Here is a 15,258-nt window from a genome sequence, read left to right on the forward strand (position 1 = left end):
TCGTACCAAATGTTGAATGACATAGACCCAAATTCGCCCTCGCAATGTTGAAGAAAGGAAAGAAAAGAAATAAAAAGAAGCAACACAGATAACAATGAGCCTGAAACATAGGCTGATATGCTGACCAGCATAAGAAATGGGAAAAGAGATAAAACAGAGCCGGTGTATCCTATGGCGGCATAGACCCGGAAATCATGGTCGGTACGCCATACCTTCCAAAACGCCAGTGATTCGACAAGTCTGACAGACCCAATGCCCAAACACAAAGCCACCGGACCCATCGCTGACGCATGCATGCAAAATCTGCAAAGTCCGGGAATCGTACCGTCACCACCCAACGCCTGATATTAACATGACGGATATGAAAGGAAATGTGCAACGATTAAAAGAAACGCTAGATGTCAACACTCATGTGACAACAAGGCAAAACCTCGAGCGGTAATGACAATAGATGGTACGCCTGACTTAGCAGCTTTGATAGTTGGTTGCGGATGTCCTTAGATTGACCGGAGAATCAAGCTTCAAAATCCGACGAAGGCTATCCTCCATGCTTTGAATATCTGGCGACCGGTGTTGATCGACTGCTTGGGGAAACGAAGCGGGTGGTGGCGGTTGACTGCCATGGAGCTCGGTGCCACGGAGGTGAGGGCCTGGGAACATGTGCTGGCTCGCCGGGTGACTCGGTGGCTGATTTACCGGTTGGCTTTCTCGGGCTGCTGGGATCGCAAGGAATCTCTTGAGCTTCTCACTAGGGTCCATATTAGGTTCCTGCTGCTGTTGCTGCTGATGTTGCCGCGGAACACTCGAGGCGACGCCAGGGTGCCCTTCGCTCGACCTTGCATCCCGAATGCGTTCCTGGTAGGGCCTCGAGAAAGCTGGCCCCACAGAGCGGCCTTGGTTTCCGCCTAGCTCACTGGAAGAGAAGCCCATCGAGTAATTCGGCTGGGCTGGCTCAGAGTGATGATGTAGCCGAGCTCCATGTAGGTTCGTGCCAGTAGGAAGAGTCCGGGGTTCCTGAGGTGATGGACCTTGTCCTTGGGGCGAGAAGAAGCTCGGGCTATGAGCGTACACGTTGGCCGAACTTCCGCTCCGAGCTCTCTCCTTTTCGGCACGGTCGGCACGGAAGAAGAAGTCCAGTGGGGATTCCTCCCGGGAAATGTCACTGGCGGGGAAACGGGTTCGAGGCGTAGGTGCTTCTGAGTCGGTGGCTGGAGGTGAAGGTTCCGAGTTGGCTCGGCCGGTATCCTTGACGGTGGGAGAGTCCATCGACTTGGCGAGAAAGCTGGGGATCGGGAGTGCGGACGGGGCCGGAGAGGCGTGGAAGGAACCACCGGCAAACGCAGGCCCGGGGAAGACCGACTTGGGCAGAGCCGCTGTTTGCGGAGGACTAGTCCGGTAGTTCCTAGCTGGGCCCGGTGTCGACGCCGGGGATGTTGAAGACACCTGCTTGGTCGACCTTGAGGACTTGGTCGAACGGGGTTTGGGCCTGGAGCCGTTTGCCTGCGGATCCAGAGCCGGGCTGTTTGTCCCCGACTTGGTGCCCGACTTGTGCGGCGTGAACGGGGCGGGAGGGCCAAAGTTGATGGGATAGGAGCCTTCAGATGGCATGTCGTTTTCCGAAGCATATGTTCTGCGAGGAGCAATAGTGTTGCCGGAATGGCGGTTGTTATTGCGGCGTCGACCGGGAGTCGCCTTGGGAAGGGGTCCCGGCTGGTCTTGTTGCTGTTGTCGTTGCATCACGTGTAAGCAGCGCAGAATGCAGTCGCGCTTGGACTTTGTTTTGTTGTTCAAACGAAGAGATCTGTAAAGGTGATGTAGAAGCAAGGGGCCGCTTGCGTGGTGCCTTCCTCTGCGAAACGAAGCTTGTGTGCGAACTGGCGGGACAAACGTTGGGCGCCGACCTCGGGTGTGATTGACAGTGATGAGACACTGGACTAGAAACCGGGTGAATTGGACGTGGCGTCTGGCTGGCGAGTGACTCGATACGGCTACGAGATAGGGACGTGGGAAAAGGGGATGCGATCAGAGCCTGACGAGACGGCTGTCGCTGATTGACGGGTTGCTGTGGCGGCGGTGATCTTTGGCGCAGCGGTGCGGGAAATAATACTATTCGAATTGGCGATACTGAGATTGACGGTAATAGCTTTGCGCATGTTGTTCTTCGGCGAACTAGTGTGGTGGTTTGTCGCTGTGATTCCGTAGTAATGTTGCGCTGCGGCGACAATAGGGAAGAAATGGAAGAGGATGGTGATGAAGGCAACCTGGGATCCGGCCTCCAGCAACCCGTCAACATTCAGCGCACAAACGACGGACAGCCAAGCACAGAGCCCGGCGCAATGCCCTGTCGTCGACCGCCTGGGGGCTGTACCTGCCCGGCCTCCAGCCCGGCTCGCTCCTCCTCTCGCCGCCGTTGTCGCTCCAGTTCTCATTTCCGCTCCCGATTCCAGCATACTCTCATTAATCAAGATGCCTCAGCTGTTGCTAACCAACCGTCAAAAGAAAATGCATAATATCGTCTTAACACATACATCGCATTAAACGCTTGCTGGGCGGGGTCAGCCAAGGCTGAAGGCGGTCCACTGGTCCACCCATTCGCGCATCACTGCCAGAATCCCGTCACTGCAATCCGCAATGCGCAGCTTCCACACCACTGCAGCCATCTGGCATTCGTCGTCCAGTGCCGGTTACGATAGGCAACCTTGACGGGATCAACACAACTACAACAGGGACTGAGTAAGGGCAAGCTGTGCTACCTTCACTTTGTAAACACCGAAGACGCGACGAACAACCTTTCTTTGAGCAACCGCAACAGAGAGCACTTCGCTTTTTATCTCGCGGGTACGAGTTTCGCCTTCTAGGCCTTCCAGCTACCTACAAGCTTTCCGCCTTCCAGTCTACCATCGATACAGCCCAGGCAGGAGGTTTAAATTCGCCTTCCTCTCTGTTCCGAGTTGGACAACCCCGAGTATCTACAGCATGGCAACAAACTGACATTTGGCTGCTTTGGAAACATTTAGACTACTTTGCGAATTCGTCCTGTTATCCAAACGAACCATTTCATTCCGTCGACCGGTCGGCCTCTTCCGCGTATCTTTCGAGTCGTGACCCGCACGATCCCCCGCGTCGCAGCACTTCCTTCGTACCTTCACGCCACAGTTGGTTAGATATCGGAAACTTTATTCAACGAATTCACCATGGCGGATGTCGATATGACCGACGCTCCGGCCTCTACGGATGTCGTAAAGAAGAACACTGCTGTTGTCGAGACTAAGGCGAAGAAGGCAGAAGGCAAGCCTCGCTTCGAGGTCAAGAAGGTGAGCGCTTGTCCCTTCGTATGGTCATGGCCTTATGCTGATAAACATGTCTCTAGTGGAACGCGGTGGCCCTCTGGGCTTGGGATATTGTAGTTGACAACTGTGCTATCTGTCGAAACCATATCATGGATTTGTGTAAGTTCGAGCTATACGCTCCTCTTGACACCTAACCGAGTACTAACCTCGAACTTTGAATTCCTTTAGGCATTGAGTGCCAGGCGAACCAGTCATCCGCCACCTCAGAAGAGTGCACAGTTGCGTGGGGTATCTGCAATGTAAGGCCTGTCTTGTGTGCTCTTCGTTTGATTCTTAATCTGATGACTAACCGGCAACTTCACAGCACGCGTTCCATTTCCACTGCATTTCGAGATGGCTCAAGGCCCGTCAAGTGTGTCCTCTTGACAACAGAGATTGGGAGTTCCAGAAGTACGGCCGTTAAAGGGCAGATCAGGAGTTGGGATGCGCGTTTGCGACCACTCGAGCATGCTGCAGGGCGAGACCCGGATGAGGAAGACATCTTGGAGGATTTTCACAAGGCTAGAAAACATAAGCCACGGAGTATTACACATCAAGAAGGTTCCAGCATGATAAAGCTAGCGGGCTACGCTGGATCGAAGCATGCCTTAAGCGTGCAGAAGAAAGAACGAATATAATGACCGGCGCATATGGTATTCTTTAGCGACGTTGCCTTGCTCAACCTCCGTTCTCGTCTCGCAGACGTAGGATCTGAACTGTGTGACGATCCCGCAACATGCAGTCTACCTGAAACTCTTCTCATCTATGATCAGGTTTTGTGGCGGTACCAGCCCGCCGCCAACTTGTAGCCACTTAACAGGGTTGCGGTTGTAGAACGGCCACGGAGGAACGGCGATGACGAAGGTGAGGGCGGTTCCGGCAAGTCCAATCTGGAGCGCCAGCTTGATGTCTTGTAAGATGTATCCGACGAGGAACGCGACGACCTGATAACGACAAAGAAACTTGTCAGCGAAGCCGTGGCTGAGTTAAGATATATAGGTACGGGACAACATACAGCTGTAAGTGCCAGGGTCACGTTGACGAGTAGTTCCACCAGTTTCTGGCCTTCAAAGTCCTACATGTCGCAGATGTCAGTTGTCGAATACAAGAAGAAAATCGGTACGGGTCTTGGACGGGCATTTGACGAACAATTTGGCCCTCCGCCACATCGCGGATCTGATCCAACAGTTGTTCGGCCATCGTGAAGCAAGTGCTATGCCGGGGAGGTTCGAAATTGAAGGCAATCGGAAAGCTGGTTCAGTTTATCGAAAGCGTCGGACCCTGGATTGTCTTCGATGACAGGTGGTAGATTTCGTTTACAAGTGGCTTGCGTGCGTATCGCGGAACTTCAACATTAAAAGCTCGTCAAGGTGTTGTTGCATGGGAGGAAATCGGACATTGATACACTCCGACAAACCTAACTACAGCGCATCGCATATCACCTTCCAATTGGACGCCCGTACTACTTACCTCTACGTGTCTGCTTCGGGGCTTCCTTTATACGCTGTACCGTACGCTAGAGAGAGTGGTCCAACGACCCAGCCCTATTACACAAGTTCGCTGACCTTATGGTCCGTCCATTTACATCCAACTCACACAAATAAAAATTTGATATAGTTATTTTAATACGTATTTGTACGAAGTCATTTTAATAAATCTTTGGTTAGGATTTTAAATGATATAAAATACTATAAAATTCATGCAATAATCTAATAAATTGAGTTTTCATTATTTCGCTTATTGGCAATAATACTATTCACTTTGTATTACTTTTTATAAAGAAAGAATGACAAGTTTTGCTATGGAAAAAGAATGATAAATTTCGCTACAGAGAAAGAATAATAAATTTTGCTATAAAAGAGGAATAAGAAGTTTTATGATAAAGAAAGAATATTAAATTTTATTATAGAGAAAGAATAATAAATTTCATTATAGAAATAAATCTTCTCTAATTTCTTTTTGAAACATTTTTGAAATACGCTTTAAATTATGATAATTGTAAGTTTCGTGTTAGAAAAATATTAACTTCATTAAATGAATACTATTTAAGTAGTTGCTCTTAATTATTTCTTAAATATTTGCTACAATTTTTGGAAAATTTTATTTGAATACTATTGGAATATTTTGAAAACAGTTTCAGAATATTTTTTGAATATACTTATTTAAATTACTTTTAATCAACCTCTGAATTATCTTTATACTCGTAACTTGAAATCCGGATTGAATGAATAATTAATATATTTTCATACAATAAGTTCGGTATTAATAAATCTGTTTGAATATTAATGAGATTTTCGTTTAATAAACAAAGTACTTTTACTATACTTCAAACAAATAAAGAGAAGATTTATGAATAAATAATTAGCAAGAGAGGAGGGAGCTATAAACTAATAAAGTATAATTTATATATAATCTTGTATAATTCATTTACTACGTAATTTGTTTCAATTGAAAAAGCAGTCTTTTAATATTATCTAAATAATCTCTTTCCATATCAATAATCTACTATAAATTAATTATAGTTAATTATAAATGCTCTAAAGATATTCGTAATATATAAAATTCCAATACTTATTGTACTGTTTTTCTAGAATATAATATTTTTAAAGTTGACTTTTATATTTGCTTTTTACTCCTCTTTACTTTACTCTTTCTTATTTTACTCCCTTTTCATATCTTCTTATTTTGCTACTTTTTATTTATTCTTTTATTCCATTGCTGTAACGGAATGCACTTGGGTGCCTGTTCTGGGACAAACTATATAAGATCATTTGAGCGACCTATTACGAACTTAAGCGAGTTACACGGGCCAACCAAGCCACTGAGACACAACAGCCACAGAACGGCGCAACCATAGGAGCCAGTAGTGTCACGGTGCTGGCGGACCACTACATCACTAGGCTATGTTCCAAAAGGATACAAGTAACCGAAGCTGGCAATTCGGTCGCTCAAGTGGTCTTATGTAGTTGCGATAGCAGTCGAGAGGCACAACTGCAAGGCTGCCATCACAAGTAGGGCGCAGAACCAAAAGGGCCCACACCCCATGAGGGCTCACACCATGAGCCAGGGCCACAAGGTGAGCCAACACCATCAGTGAGCCACCACCATCAGATAGACTTATGAGCTCAGAAGAGCATCAGGAAACAGATACCTCGCAGAGGGCGAGGAGGTATAAAGGGACGACTGGAGAACTCAGATTGTCAGATAGTTTGACAGTAGTCAATAGATCATTATCACCGAGACCAGTATTACCAGCATACTTGTTGTGAACCCTTTGGCTTCACCGAACGACTCTGATAGTTACTACCTTCAGCTATCTCATTTAGGCAGATCAGACTGCCGTTCGTCACACGACCGAACTGCTAGTCTCGGTTACTTGTATCCTTTTGAAATATAGCCTAGTGGTGTAGTGGTCCGCTAGCGCCGTGACATTTATAATATAAGTGACACTGAAATTGTGGAATTTATACTTAATACAAGAGGTCACGAGAGTGAGGCCATATTATATGTAAATAAAGAGTAAAAGTAAGATTCTCTGAGAAGAAAGGCCTGGCTTCCAGCTAGCTGTTACGAACTTATGAGGATACACGGACCAACCACAGCGCCGGTAGTACAACCGGCCTAAACAGGTTAGGTCGTGTCACCCTCCCAGGCCAACAAGGACAAAGAGGCACACGCACGGGCTCACAGTGAGCCAGGAGGGCATCGTGAGCCACCACGCATTAGATAGACCTATGGGGCTCGACACGAGCATCCGGAGACAGATATCTCGCAGAGGGCGAGCAGGTATAAAGGGACTACGGGAGAACTCAGATTGTCAGATAGTTCGACAGTAGTCAATAGATCATTATCACCGAGACCAGTATTGCAGACATACTTGTTGTGAACTCTTTAGCTTCACCGAACAGCACTGATAGTCGTTACCTTCAACTATCCCACTTAAGGCAGATCAGACTGCCGTTCGTCACACTAGCCGTCCGCACGCAGTAGATATGCAGCGCAGCAAGTTAAGTGGCCCGAGCGCAGAGTAACAGCTGGAAAGACACCAAAGCCTCTATAGCAGCTTAGCTAATCTTGTGACGAACGGCAGTCTGATCTGCCTAAATGAGATAGCTGAAGGTAGTAACTATCAGAGTCGTTCGGTGAAGCCAAAGGGTTCACAACAAGTATGCTCGTAATACTGGTCTCGGTGATAATGATCTATTGACTACTGTCAAACTATCTGACAATCTGAGTTCTCCAGTCGTCCCTTTATACCTCCTCGCCCTCTGCGAGATATCTGTTTCCGGATGTCCACGTAGACGTGAACCCCATAGCGTGTGGTTTACAAGCTGGCTCGATTCGTGAGTCTGGCTCAACTGGTGAGCCTGACTCGACTCCCCAGAGCCCTTGCCTGCCCAGAGCTCTTTTCCTGCCTCTGGTTACACTGCCTAGCTTACGCGTGGCTGTTGTGTACCAGTAGCTTGGTTGGCCCGTGCCTGTCATTATCAGCTCGTAACAAATCTGGGCTGTCATGACTAGTCTAAACTATAATACAGGATATGGCTAACGATACTAGAAATCTAAGGATTTCAATATCAATAAGCAATATTATTATTAATAAATTCCGAATATTTAAAATAATAATAATATAGTAAATTACGTTTACAAATTTGAAATATAAATTCAAAGCATTAAATAAAATAAGAGTTAGATTTGTATTATCAACTTTAGAATAAACTAAAATATATTTATATGAGTATAATTAGAGTTTTAAAACAGTACTGTGACAGCTGGCACCATTTGAGCTGTCACATGCCTGCCATTGTCACAGGTTGACATTGGCTATATAGTGTGCATTCCGAGTTCTGCCTTGCAAGTAGAACATCGTCCTATCTTTTGTAGGTTTGGCCGTCTGGGCATATGCACCCCAGCCTGTCACAGTATGTTCTGCTTAAACGGTGGGTTCGATTCCCGACCGTGGCAATTTCGAGGGCGATTTTGGGATACTCTTGTCGGCACTTAGTCGAGCACAGCTCCTAAGAATGCAATGACAATTGAGGACCATGTATGCAAATCGAAGAGTACCGAAATGCCACGTATCGGCCCATTGGAAAATGTCCAACTTAGCGGGAAGTTGCATTTTCAGGTAGTGCTATATAAGCTGTCGCATTGCGATAAATCCTCCGCGACATTGTCGCCCTCGGAAATGGGGCCGGGGCCGGGGCCTTATCTTGAAGATTATTGAAAGATAACTTCGCTTTAAGGGGAGGTAGTGTCACAGGTTGACATTGGCTATATAGTGTGCATTCCGAGTTCTGCCTTGCAAGCAGAACATCGTCCTATCTTTTGTAGGTTTGGCCGTCTGGGCATATGCACCCCAGCCTGTCACAGCCATCAAGGCTCCCATTTACATAGTGTCACAGGTTGACATTGATTATATAGTGTGCATTACCTTGTATGTGACAAGGGCAGTATTTTGGGCTTAGAACAGTAGTTCAATTCAGCTGATAAACTACTTTGGTCTCGAAGGCCTTATTGGTCCTTTCAACCTCTAGAGGAAGGCTGGGCTTCTGTCACAGGTTGACATTGACTATATAGTGTGCATTCCGAATTCTGCCTTACAAGCAGAACATTGTCCTATCTTTTGTAGGTTTGGCCGTCTGGGCATATGCACCCTAGCCTGTCATAGTACGTTCTGCTTAAACGGTGGATTCGATTCCCGACCGTGGCAATTTCGAGGGCGATTTTGTGATACTCTTGTCGGCACTTAGTCGAGCACAGCTCCTAAGAATGCAATGACAATTGAGGACCATGTATGCAAATCGAAGAGTACCGAAGTGCCACGTATCGGCCCATTGGAAAATATCCAACTTAGCGGGAAGTTGCATTTTCAGGTAGTGCTATATAAGCTGTCGCATTGCGATAAATCCTCCGCGACATTGTCGCCCTCGGAAATGGGGCCGGGGCCGGGGCCTTATCTTGAAGATTATTGAAAGATAACTTCGCTTTAAGGGGAGGTAGTGTCACAGGTTGACATTGACTATATAGTGTGCATTCCGAGTTCTGCCTTGCAAGCAGAACATCATCCTATCTTTTGTAGGTTTGGCCGTCTGGGCATATGCACCCTAGCCTGTCATAGCTTCAAGGCCTTCTTATGCCAAAGGGAAACGGTACCTATCTAGTATGTATGGGTCCTTGTCACCTGAGGCTCCAAGGCATCTAACGATCTGCATACATGTAGGTCTTTCTCGTATGACACCAGGAGTGTGGCATATGTCCGTGTGACATTATAGTATAGAAGGCTGATTGAACTATTCCTTCTACGGAATTAGTCGACTCAGCTTCCACAGAACGTGCTAGAATACAGAAGTTTTGCCACTGTATTCTGAAATTCTCTAACTTGTTTAGCATTTCTTCTAGACTAATTTGTCATTATGGAATGCACCAGAAGCTTATAGATTCAGTTCATTCCTTTTATGGTATAGTGCTCCTACAAGCACTCTTATTAACTTACAAAAGCTTCTATACTCTGGAAGCTTTTGGATACTTAATGTTCGTGTATATAAAGACCTCTTCTCTTCTTTAGTTAGTCATTCCTCAAGCAAGCAAGCACAATCCAAGCAATATAATACAATCTACTCTTATAGTGCAAAGTCTACTATACTCTTTTGTCTTAAAAGCAGAGTTCTTTCTAAGACCTCTTTACAACATCTCTCTATTGTTTTTACAACTACGCTGCTTCCTTCAGCACTGCTGTCGTACTTTCTACCGCTTCCGCTCCACTCTGCTACAAGGTGCATAGTTTACTGTAACATCTCTGTACTAGTGCTATTATTATAGGCCTGTTAGAGCATTGCAGTAAACAAAATTAGAAGTGTGGGTTAGATAACAATTTTTTTACAATGTGAGGTCTATCTTGGCGTATTTAGCTGGGTAGGCAAGCTTATATAAGAGGGTCGGGTCATGTGAGCACTCCGCTAGAGGTATAAAGGTACGTACGTACCTTACTGTTACCATACCTCCATAGTAGCCTAGGCTGGTCAGAAGTACCAGTGGTCTTAAATCACCATACCAACGCCCAGATCCACGTCTAGCAGTCAAACTTAAATAGTAAGGAAGTGGAAAGCCAGAAAGGGATTCAAGTTGAATGGAAATGGAAACGTGAAGTAGTGGGCAAAGTGGGGGTTGTGCTCGACGACGCAGCATGCGCTGCAGTAGACAGTTTAAAAAACCAACAAGGAAGACCAGCCCAGGTTCTGAGGCTGAATTGTCGAAGGTGCCTTACTAGCTGATTGGAAGCTAACTCGTCGGTTAGGTGGATTCACTTCGCCAGCCAACCAACTCTCACAGTCCCTCTGAGAGTCGGTTTTTTTTTTACCTGTAACGCTTCATGCTCTGTAACGATTTGAGATATCTCAACCCACATTCAAAATTTCTATACCAAACCTCATTTCTGATACTTCCTGGCGTTTCTCTTTCAAGGGAAGGTTTTTGCATTGAATTTGCTTAGGGCTGCCCGAGAAAAAGGATTCAAGAGGTTGAGGAGGGCGTCGGCTGAAACCCTAACCCTGCCCAAATATTGCCTGCAAATTCTCCGAAATCCAAGGGCTGAATATTAGATAGCAACGGCCATCGAGCTTTCCATCCTCAGATTGAAGCTTCAAAAAATTTCAATATTGCTTCTTATATTCGTATCTTTGATTTGGTCCATTTTGGTCCAGTTGTCACTTGATGTGGTTGAGCAATTGTGGTTGAAGCTTCAAAACTGTTACAGAGCTTGAGCGTTACAGGTAAAAAAACCGACTCTCAGGGGGACTATGAGAGTTGGTTGGCTAGCGAAGCGAATCCACCTAACCGACGAGTACCGTTCAATTGTGCATCGACGATTCGATATTGGAACACTGCATTCCTGTTTTTGTGGGATCACGGTTTCGAAACAATTGTTGACACCATCACATGGACAAGATTCGATCCAGTTCGAAGCTAAAAAGTGAAGAGAACCTTGTTAAAAGGTTACACGCGGCTTGTCTCGCGGCGAAGGGTGCTTGTGCGTCGGGCATCCGATGACCGCTGCCCTTTTTAATTCACCTCACAGCGATAAGGAGGAACACCGTCGGGAACCTCGTACAAAGGACGCTAAGAACCGGGCAAATCTAAATTTTCCTTCTCTTTGATGATTCTTGGCTAACAAACTTTTAATTGCCTTGTCAAGGCTTGTCTCTTATCAAACCCTTACCAAACCCATATGGAGACCGAACACTCAGCCCTTCGCCGAAACGACTCACCAAACAAGAATTCGGGCAAGGAAGGATCATTGCACTTTTGCCCCGTGAACTTCAACCCTTCCCGTGGGACGAAACACACCAAAAAAAGGTCTCCACGGAACCACGGCCTTGTGTGGAGGTAACGAACAGACACCTCCCACTCTTTTTTCAAAACTAGCGCCGTGTCCTCGACCCTTCCTTTCCATCTTCCCACCTTTCAACATCCTACCCCCGACAACCTCATTTTAGCGGTTCCGTGTTCAACGTATCCGACTTCGACTAGCCTGCGCTACGGGGTACAAACGCCGCGATTCCAGTTAACCCCTTCTCCGTCCCCGCTGTTAGCACCCCCCCGACGACAGGTGATGCGCAGACATATGCTCGTCATTCCCCAGCAACGTCATCTACTAGGGCTCTGTTAGGACCTTTGTCTTTCCGCCACTCCTATTCCTTCTTTAGATTTTTCAACGATTTTAAAAGGGCGGATCCTCGACCTCATTGACCTTCGGCCGATCCAAATCCCCAGCCCTGCGCGCAAACTTGTCAACACTACCGTCGTCGGACCTCGATTCATCCGACAAAAATTTTGGTTGCTGCTGAGAAACACCTCACATCAACCCTTGCCCATCACGTCACGCACCGACGACGACGCCGCCGCCAGTCATTCCAGCAAAAGCCATCAAGTTGGCGGGCTCTATCCGTGAAAGCGCTTCGTCCGTTCGTTCGCTCCTAGGTCCCAGCTTCTGGGTCTATAGTGGAGTGAACAAGAAACCCCCTTAATTGGACATCGCTCGAACTAGCAGTCCAACTTTCGAACAAACATCCACGATTTACGCTCTCCGATTTTGCGCGTTGGTAGCCGACGTCGACGACGACGCCCTTCTGTCCCCCTTTTTGTTGCGCCATTCGGTTATTGTCGCGGACGGCTGCTGGCCGTTCGCTGCCATCCGCTGGTGCCTTTCGAGTCGACCTTTCGACGACAATATGCGAACCGACTGATTGCCCCCAGATCCTGGGCGTTGAGGGCCATTGCCGACCCTTCAATTATTTTCATCAAAAAGATATAGTATATACAACCGATATTACAACTAATTCGAACCCTCACCCAACCACGAAGCGAGTCCAACTATCGCAACCATGTCTGACCAGGAGGAAAACGTTGGGAACTCCGGGTACTCGACCCCGGTACCCGAACTTGACGACCACCGCAACCAGTCTGTCTCTGTCCAACGACCTGATCGTCCTCGGCGCGGAACATTCGATTCCCTCTACGGCCCAGGACAAGTCATTGAGACAGGCCCATCCCATGGCGACTCGTACCAGGGCACAAGGGTCCGAGATTTTGAGGAAGCTGTTGTCGATGAGGAGGATCAGGAGCACTCGCCAGTCTACAGGAGAGACCGCCGAGGAACCGTGGAATCTCAGGTAGACGTCCGGTCTATCTCACCCCCGAACTCGGTCAAGGCGTTTGCGGAAGCGCGCCGAAGAGAGCGTGACCTCTCCTTCTCTGAACCGACAAGACCCGAGCGTCGAGTTGAAGAACCACCCGAGTTGCAGCGGACTGCCTCTGTCGTCAGTCGCCATAGCTACCGCAGCAAGCAGCCGACCGTGATTGATGACACTGCCAGCTTGGCCACCAACAAGTCCGCGGAGGAAGACGTCTGCTTCCCCTTGCAAGATGATCATAGGGATGACAACTTGCATATCGATTTCCACTACCTGGAGACCTTTATCAAGGCCGAGAATGAAGCTCGCCAGTCAGCCCGTCGCCCATCCGCCATCCGTGTTTTCCCCGATTTACGGCCCGCCGAACCGGATATCACCCCCACCGTGCCAATGGTGACATTGGATGGGGATATCCTTTCAGCCCCTCCCGAGACAGATATCCGGCGGGAGAAGAGCCATGAGTCAGACGATGACTCGGAGGCCAAAAAGGCTGTACAACCACCACAGCCTCCGATCGACCAGAGCCGAGTTAGCTTCTTTTCGTCAGCATGGGAATCTACGATCCACGCTGCCGATTTGGAGGGTTTGATCTTGCCCGGGGAAGATATCAGAGGGCTCTTCAGTTTTCCGAAGGGGGAGACCGATGGAGTCTGGTGGCTCAACATGAACAACCCCTCCGAAGAGGAGGTTCGTGCCGTCTGCAGAGCTTTCGGTATCCATCCCTTGACTATTGAGGATATCACTACTCAAGAATCGCGGGAGAAAATTGAGCTTTTCCCGTCATACTACTTCGCCTCGTTCCGATCATTCTTTATCGAAGTTGAGGAGCCAACCGGGGAGAAAGAGTACATGCCTTTCAACATCTATGTGGTAGTGTTCCGCGAAGGCACGCTGAGTTTCAGCTACGCTACCAACTCCCATGCCCAGCATGTGAGGAAGAGAATCACGATGTTGAAGGACTATGTCTCACTGAGTAGCGACTGGATCTGCTACGCCCTGATGTAAGTTTATGGAAATTAGCAGATGCACTCTCTCGGTATTACTCTCTAGGATGCTCATACTGACCCGTATCTAGTGACGACATTGTCGATTCGTTTGCTCCCGAGATCAGCAAACTCGAGAAAGAAACCGATCAGATCGAAGACGACGTGTTTATTGCTCGATCAGACGATATGGCCGAGTTTCTCAAGAAGATTGGCATTGCGCGCAAGAACGTCATGGGCTTGATGCGCTTGCTCGGCGGAAAAGCGGATGTCCTCAAGGGCTTCACCAAGCGTTGCAACGAAAACTACAAGGTCACGCCGCGTATGGACATCGGTCTATACCTCGGTGATATTCAGGACCACGTGGTAACCATGATGACCAACCTGGGCCACTTCGAAAAAATGCTGTCTCGGGCGCACAGCAACTACCTCGCTCAAATTTCTATCGACGGCATCACCCAGGGAACTGCTACGAACCGCGTCCTCAGCAAGATTACTCTGCTGGCCTCCATCATCGTCCCGCTTAACGTGGTGACTGGCCTGTTCGGCATGAACGTTTCAGTTCCATGGCAAGATGTTAAGAGCTTGGTTCCTTTTTTCTGTATTCTGGCCTCTTTGCTTTCGTTCTGTATCCTCTCATACCTTTTTGCGAGGAAGAAGAGGTGGGTATAAGTTTCAAGGCACCGTTCAGGTAGTCTTTTATGCGAGGAAAAAAAAGGGAGGAACTGGTTTGTTTTTGGTTCCCTATTTTCTTTGGTATACAGGGAAAAGCTGCCAAGCAATGGTCGAATTAAGATGGACTGTAATATCATGGGGAGTATGGCGACATTTCATGTCTCGAAAAGAAACGATTACGCATCTCTTTGTACAACATTCCTTTTTTGACGGGATAGACCATAGATGCGTTTCTAGATACCCAAGGAAATTTTCTTATGGAGTTGGTTCAGGTTATGTCTCCAGTGTCGCAAGACAGTAATGGATGGTTTATAAACTTGGGGTTGTTGTGCGGCAACTGTGATTTCTGGATATCGCATTAATCGCCCTAGAAGGAAAAGACAGCTTATGTTTTTGGATAGAGTGTAATAAGTTCAGAGTTTCGAAGACGAAGAAGCCTGGTGGTTGCAAAAGTGAAGTGATGTAAACTGCAGTTGCTCACAAAGCGCATCGACAAGATCCCGTCCTCTCATTGGCTCCTCACATCGAGCGAAAAGAAATCTTTATCCACACCCCCGGTCGCGGTGCTCGCCTGCCCCT

The 15,258-nt window shown here is 47.6% G+C and overlaps 4 protein-coding genes across 4 annotated transcripts; 2 read left to right on the forward strand and 2 right to left on the reverse strand.

Moving 5' to 3' along the window:
- Positions 1-465: 465 nt before the first annotated feature.
- Positions 466-2,153, reverse strand: SMAC4_07096 (uncharacterized protein; the record flags this gene model as incomplete). Its single annotated transcript, XM_003345764.2, has 1 exon — positions 466-2,153. Exon 1 carries the CDS (start codon positions 1,735-1,737, stop codon positions 466-468), a length of 1,272 nt encoding a protein of 423 aa, XP_003345812.1. The 5' UTR covers positions 1,738-2,153.
- An 867-nt stretch (positions 2,154-3,020) lies between these two features.
- SMAC4_07095 (uncharacterized protein) lies at positions 3,021-3,993 on the forward strand. The gene is made up of 4 exons (XM_003345763.2): positions 3,021-3,314; positions 3,371-3,449; positions 3,519-3,589; positions 3,655-3,993. The coding sequence occupies exons 1-4, from the start codon at positions 3,195-3,197 to the stop codon at positions 3,751-3,753; spliced, it is 369 nt and encodes a 122-aa protein (XP_003345811.1). The 5' UTR covers positions 3,021-3,194; the 3' UTR covers positions 3,754-3,993.
- A 79-nt stretch (positions 3,994-4,072) lies between these two features.
- SMAC4_07094 (uncharacterized protein) lies at positions 4,073-4,708 on the reverse strand (the record flags this gene model as incomplete). Its single annotated transcript, XM_003345762.2, has 3 exons — positions 4,479-4,708; positions 4,345-4,404; positions 4,073-4,273 (listed from the first exon to the last, which is right to left on the reverse strand). Exons 1-3 carry the CDS (start codon positions 4,527-4,529, stop codon positions 4,073-4,075), a joined length of 312 nt encoding a protein of 103 aa, XP_003345810.1. The 5' UTR covers positions 4,530-4,708.
- A 6,793-nt stretch (positions 4,709-11,501) lies between these two features.
- On the forward strand, positions 11,502-15,245 carry SMAC4_07093 (uncharacterized protein). The gene is made up of 2 exons (XM_024655863.2): positions 11,502-14,022; positions 14,097-15,245. The coding sequence occupies exons 1-2, from the start codon at positions 12,713-12,715 to the stop codon at positions 14,674-14,676; spliced, it is 1,890 nt and encodes a 629-aa protein (XP_024511686.1). The 5' UTR covers positions 11,502-12,712; the 3' UTR covers positions 14,677-15,245.
- The last annotated feature ends 13 nt before the right edge of the window (positions 15,246-15,258 follow it).

The sequence above is a fragment of the Sordaria macrospora genome, chromosome 4, assembly GCF_033870435.1.
Source record: "Sordaria macrospora chromosome 4, complete sequence".
Classification (NCBI taxonomy): Eukaryota; Fungi; Ascomycota; class Sordariomycetes; order Sordariales; family Sordariaceae; genus Sordaria; species Sordaria macrospora.

Excerpts from the sequence above, each read along its gene's own strand:
- SMAC4_07095 (XM_003345763.2), top strand. The coding sequence starts at position 3,195 with ATGGCGGATGTCGATATGACCGACGCTCCGGCCTCTACGGATGTCGTA. Across the intron at positions 3,315-3,370 it reads CTCGCTTCGAGGTCAAGAAG|TGGAACGCGGTGGCCCTCTG; the intron begins GTGAGCGCTTGT and ends ACATGTCTCTAG. Across the intron at positions 3,590-3,654 it reads TTGCGTGGGGTATCTGCAAT|CACGCGTTCCATTTCCACTG; the intron begins GTAAGGCCTGTC and ends GCAACTTCACAG.
- SMAC4_07093 (XM_024655863.2), top strand. The coding sequence starts at position 12,713 with ATGTCTGACCAGGAGGAAAACGTTGGGAACTCCGGGTACTCGACCCCG. Across the intron at positions 14,023-14,096 it reads TGGATCTGCTACGCCCTGAT|TGACGACATTGTCGATTCGT; the intron begins GTAAGTTTATGG and ends ACCCGTATCTAG.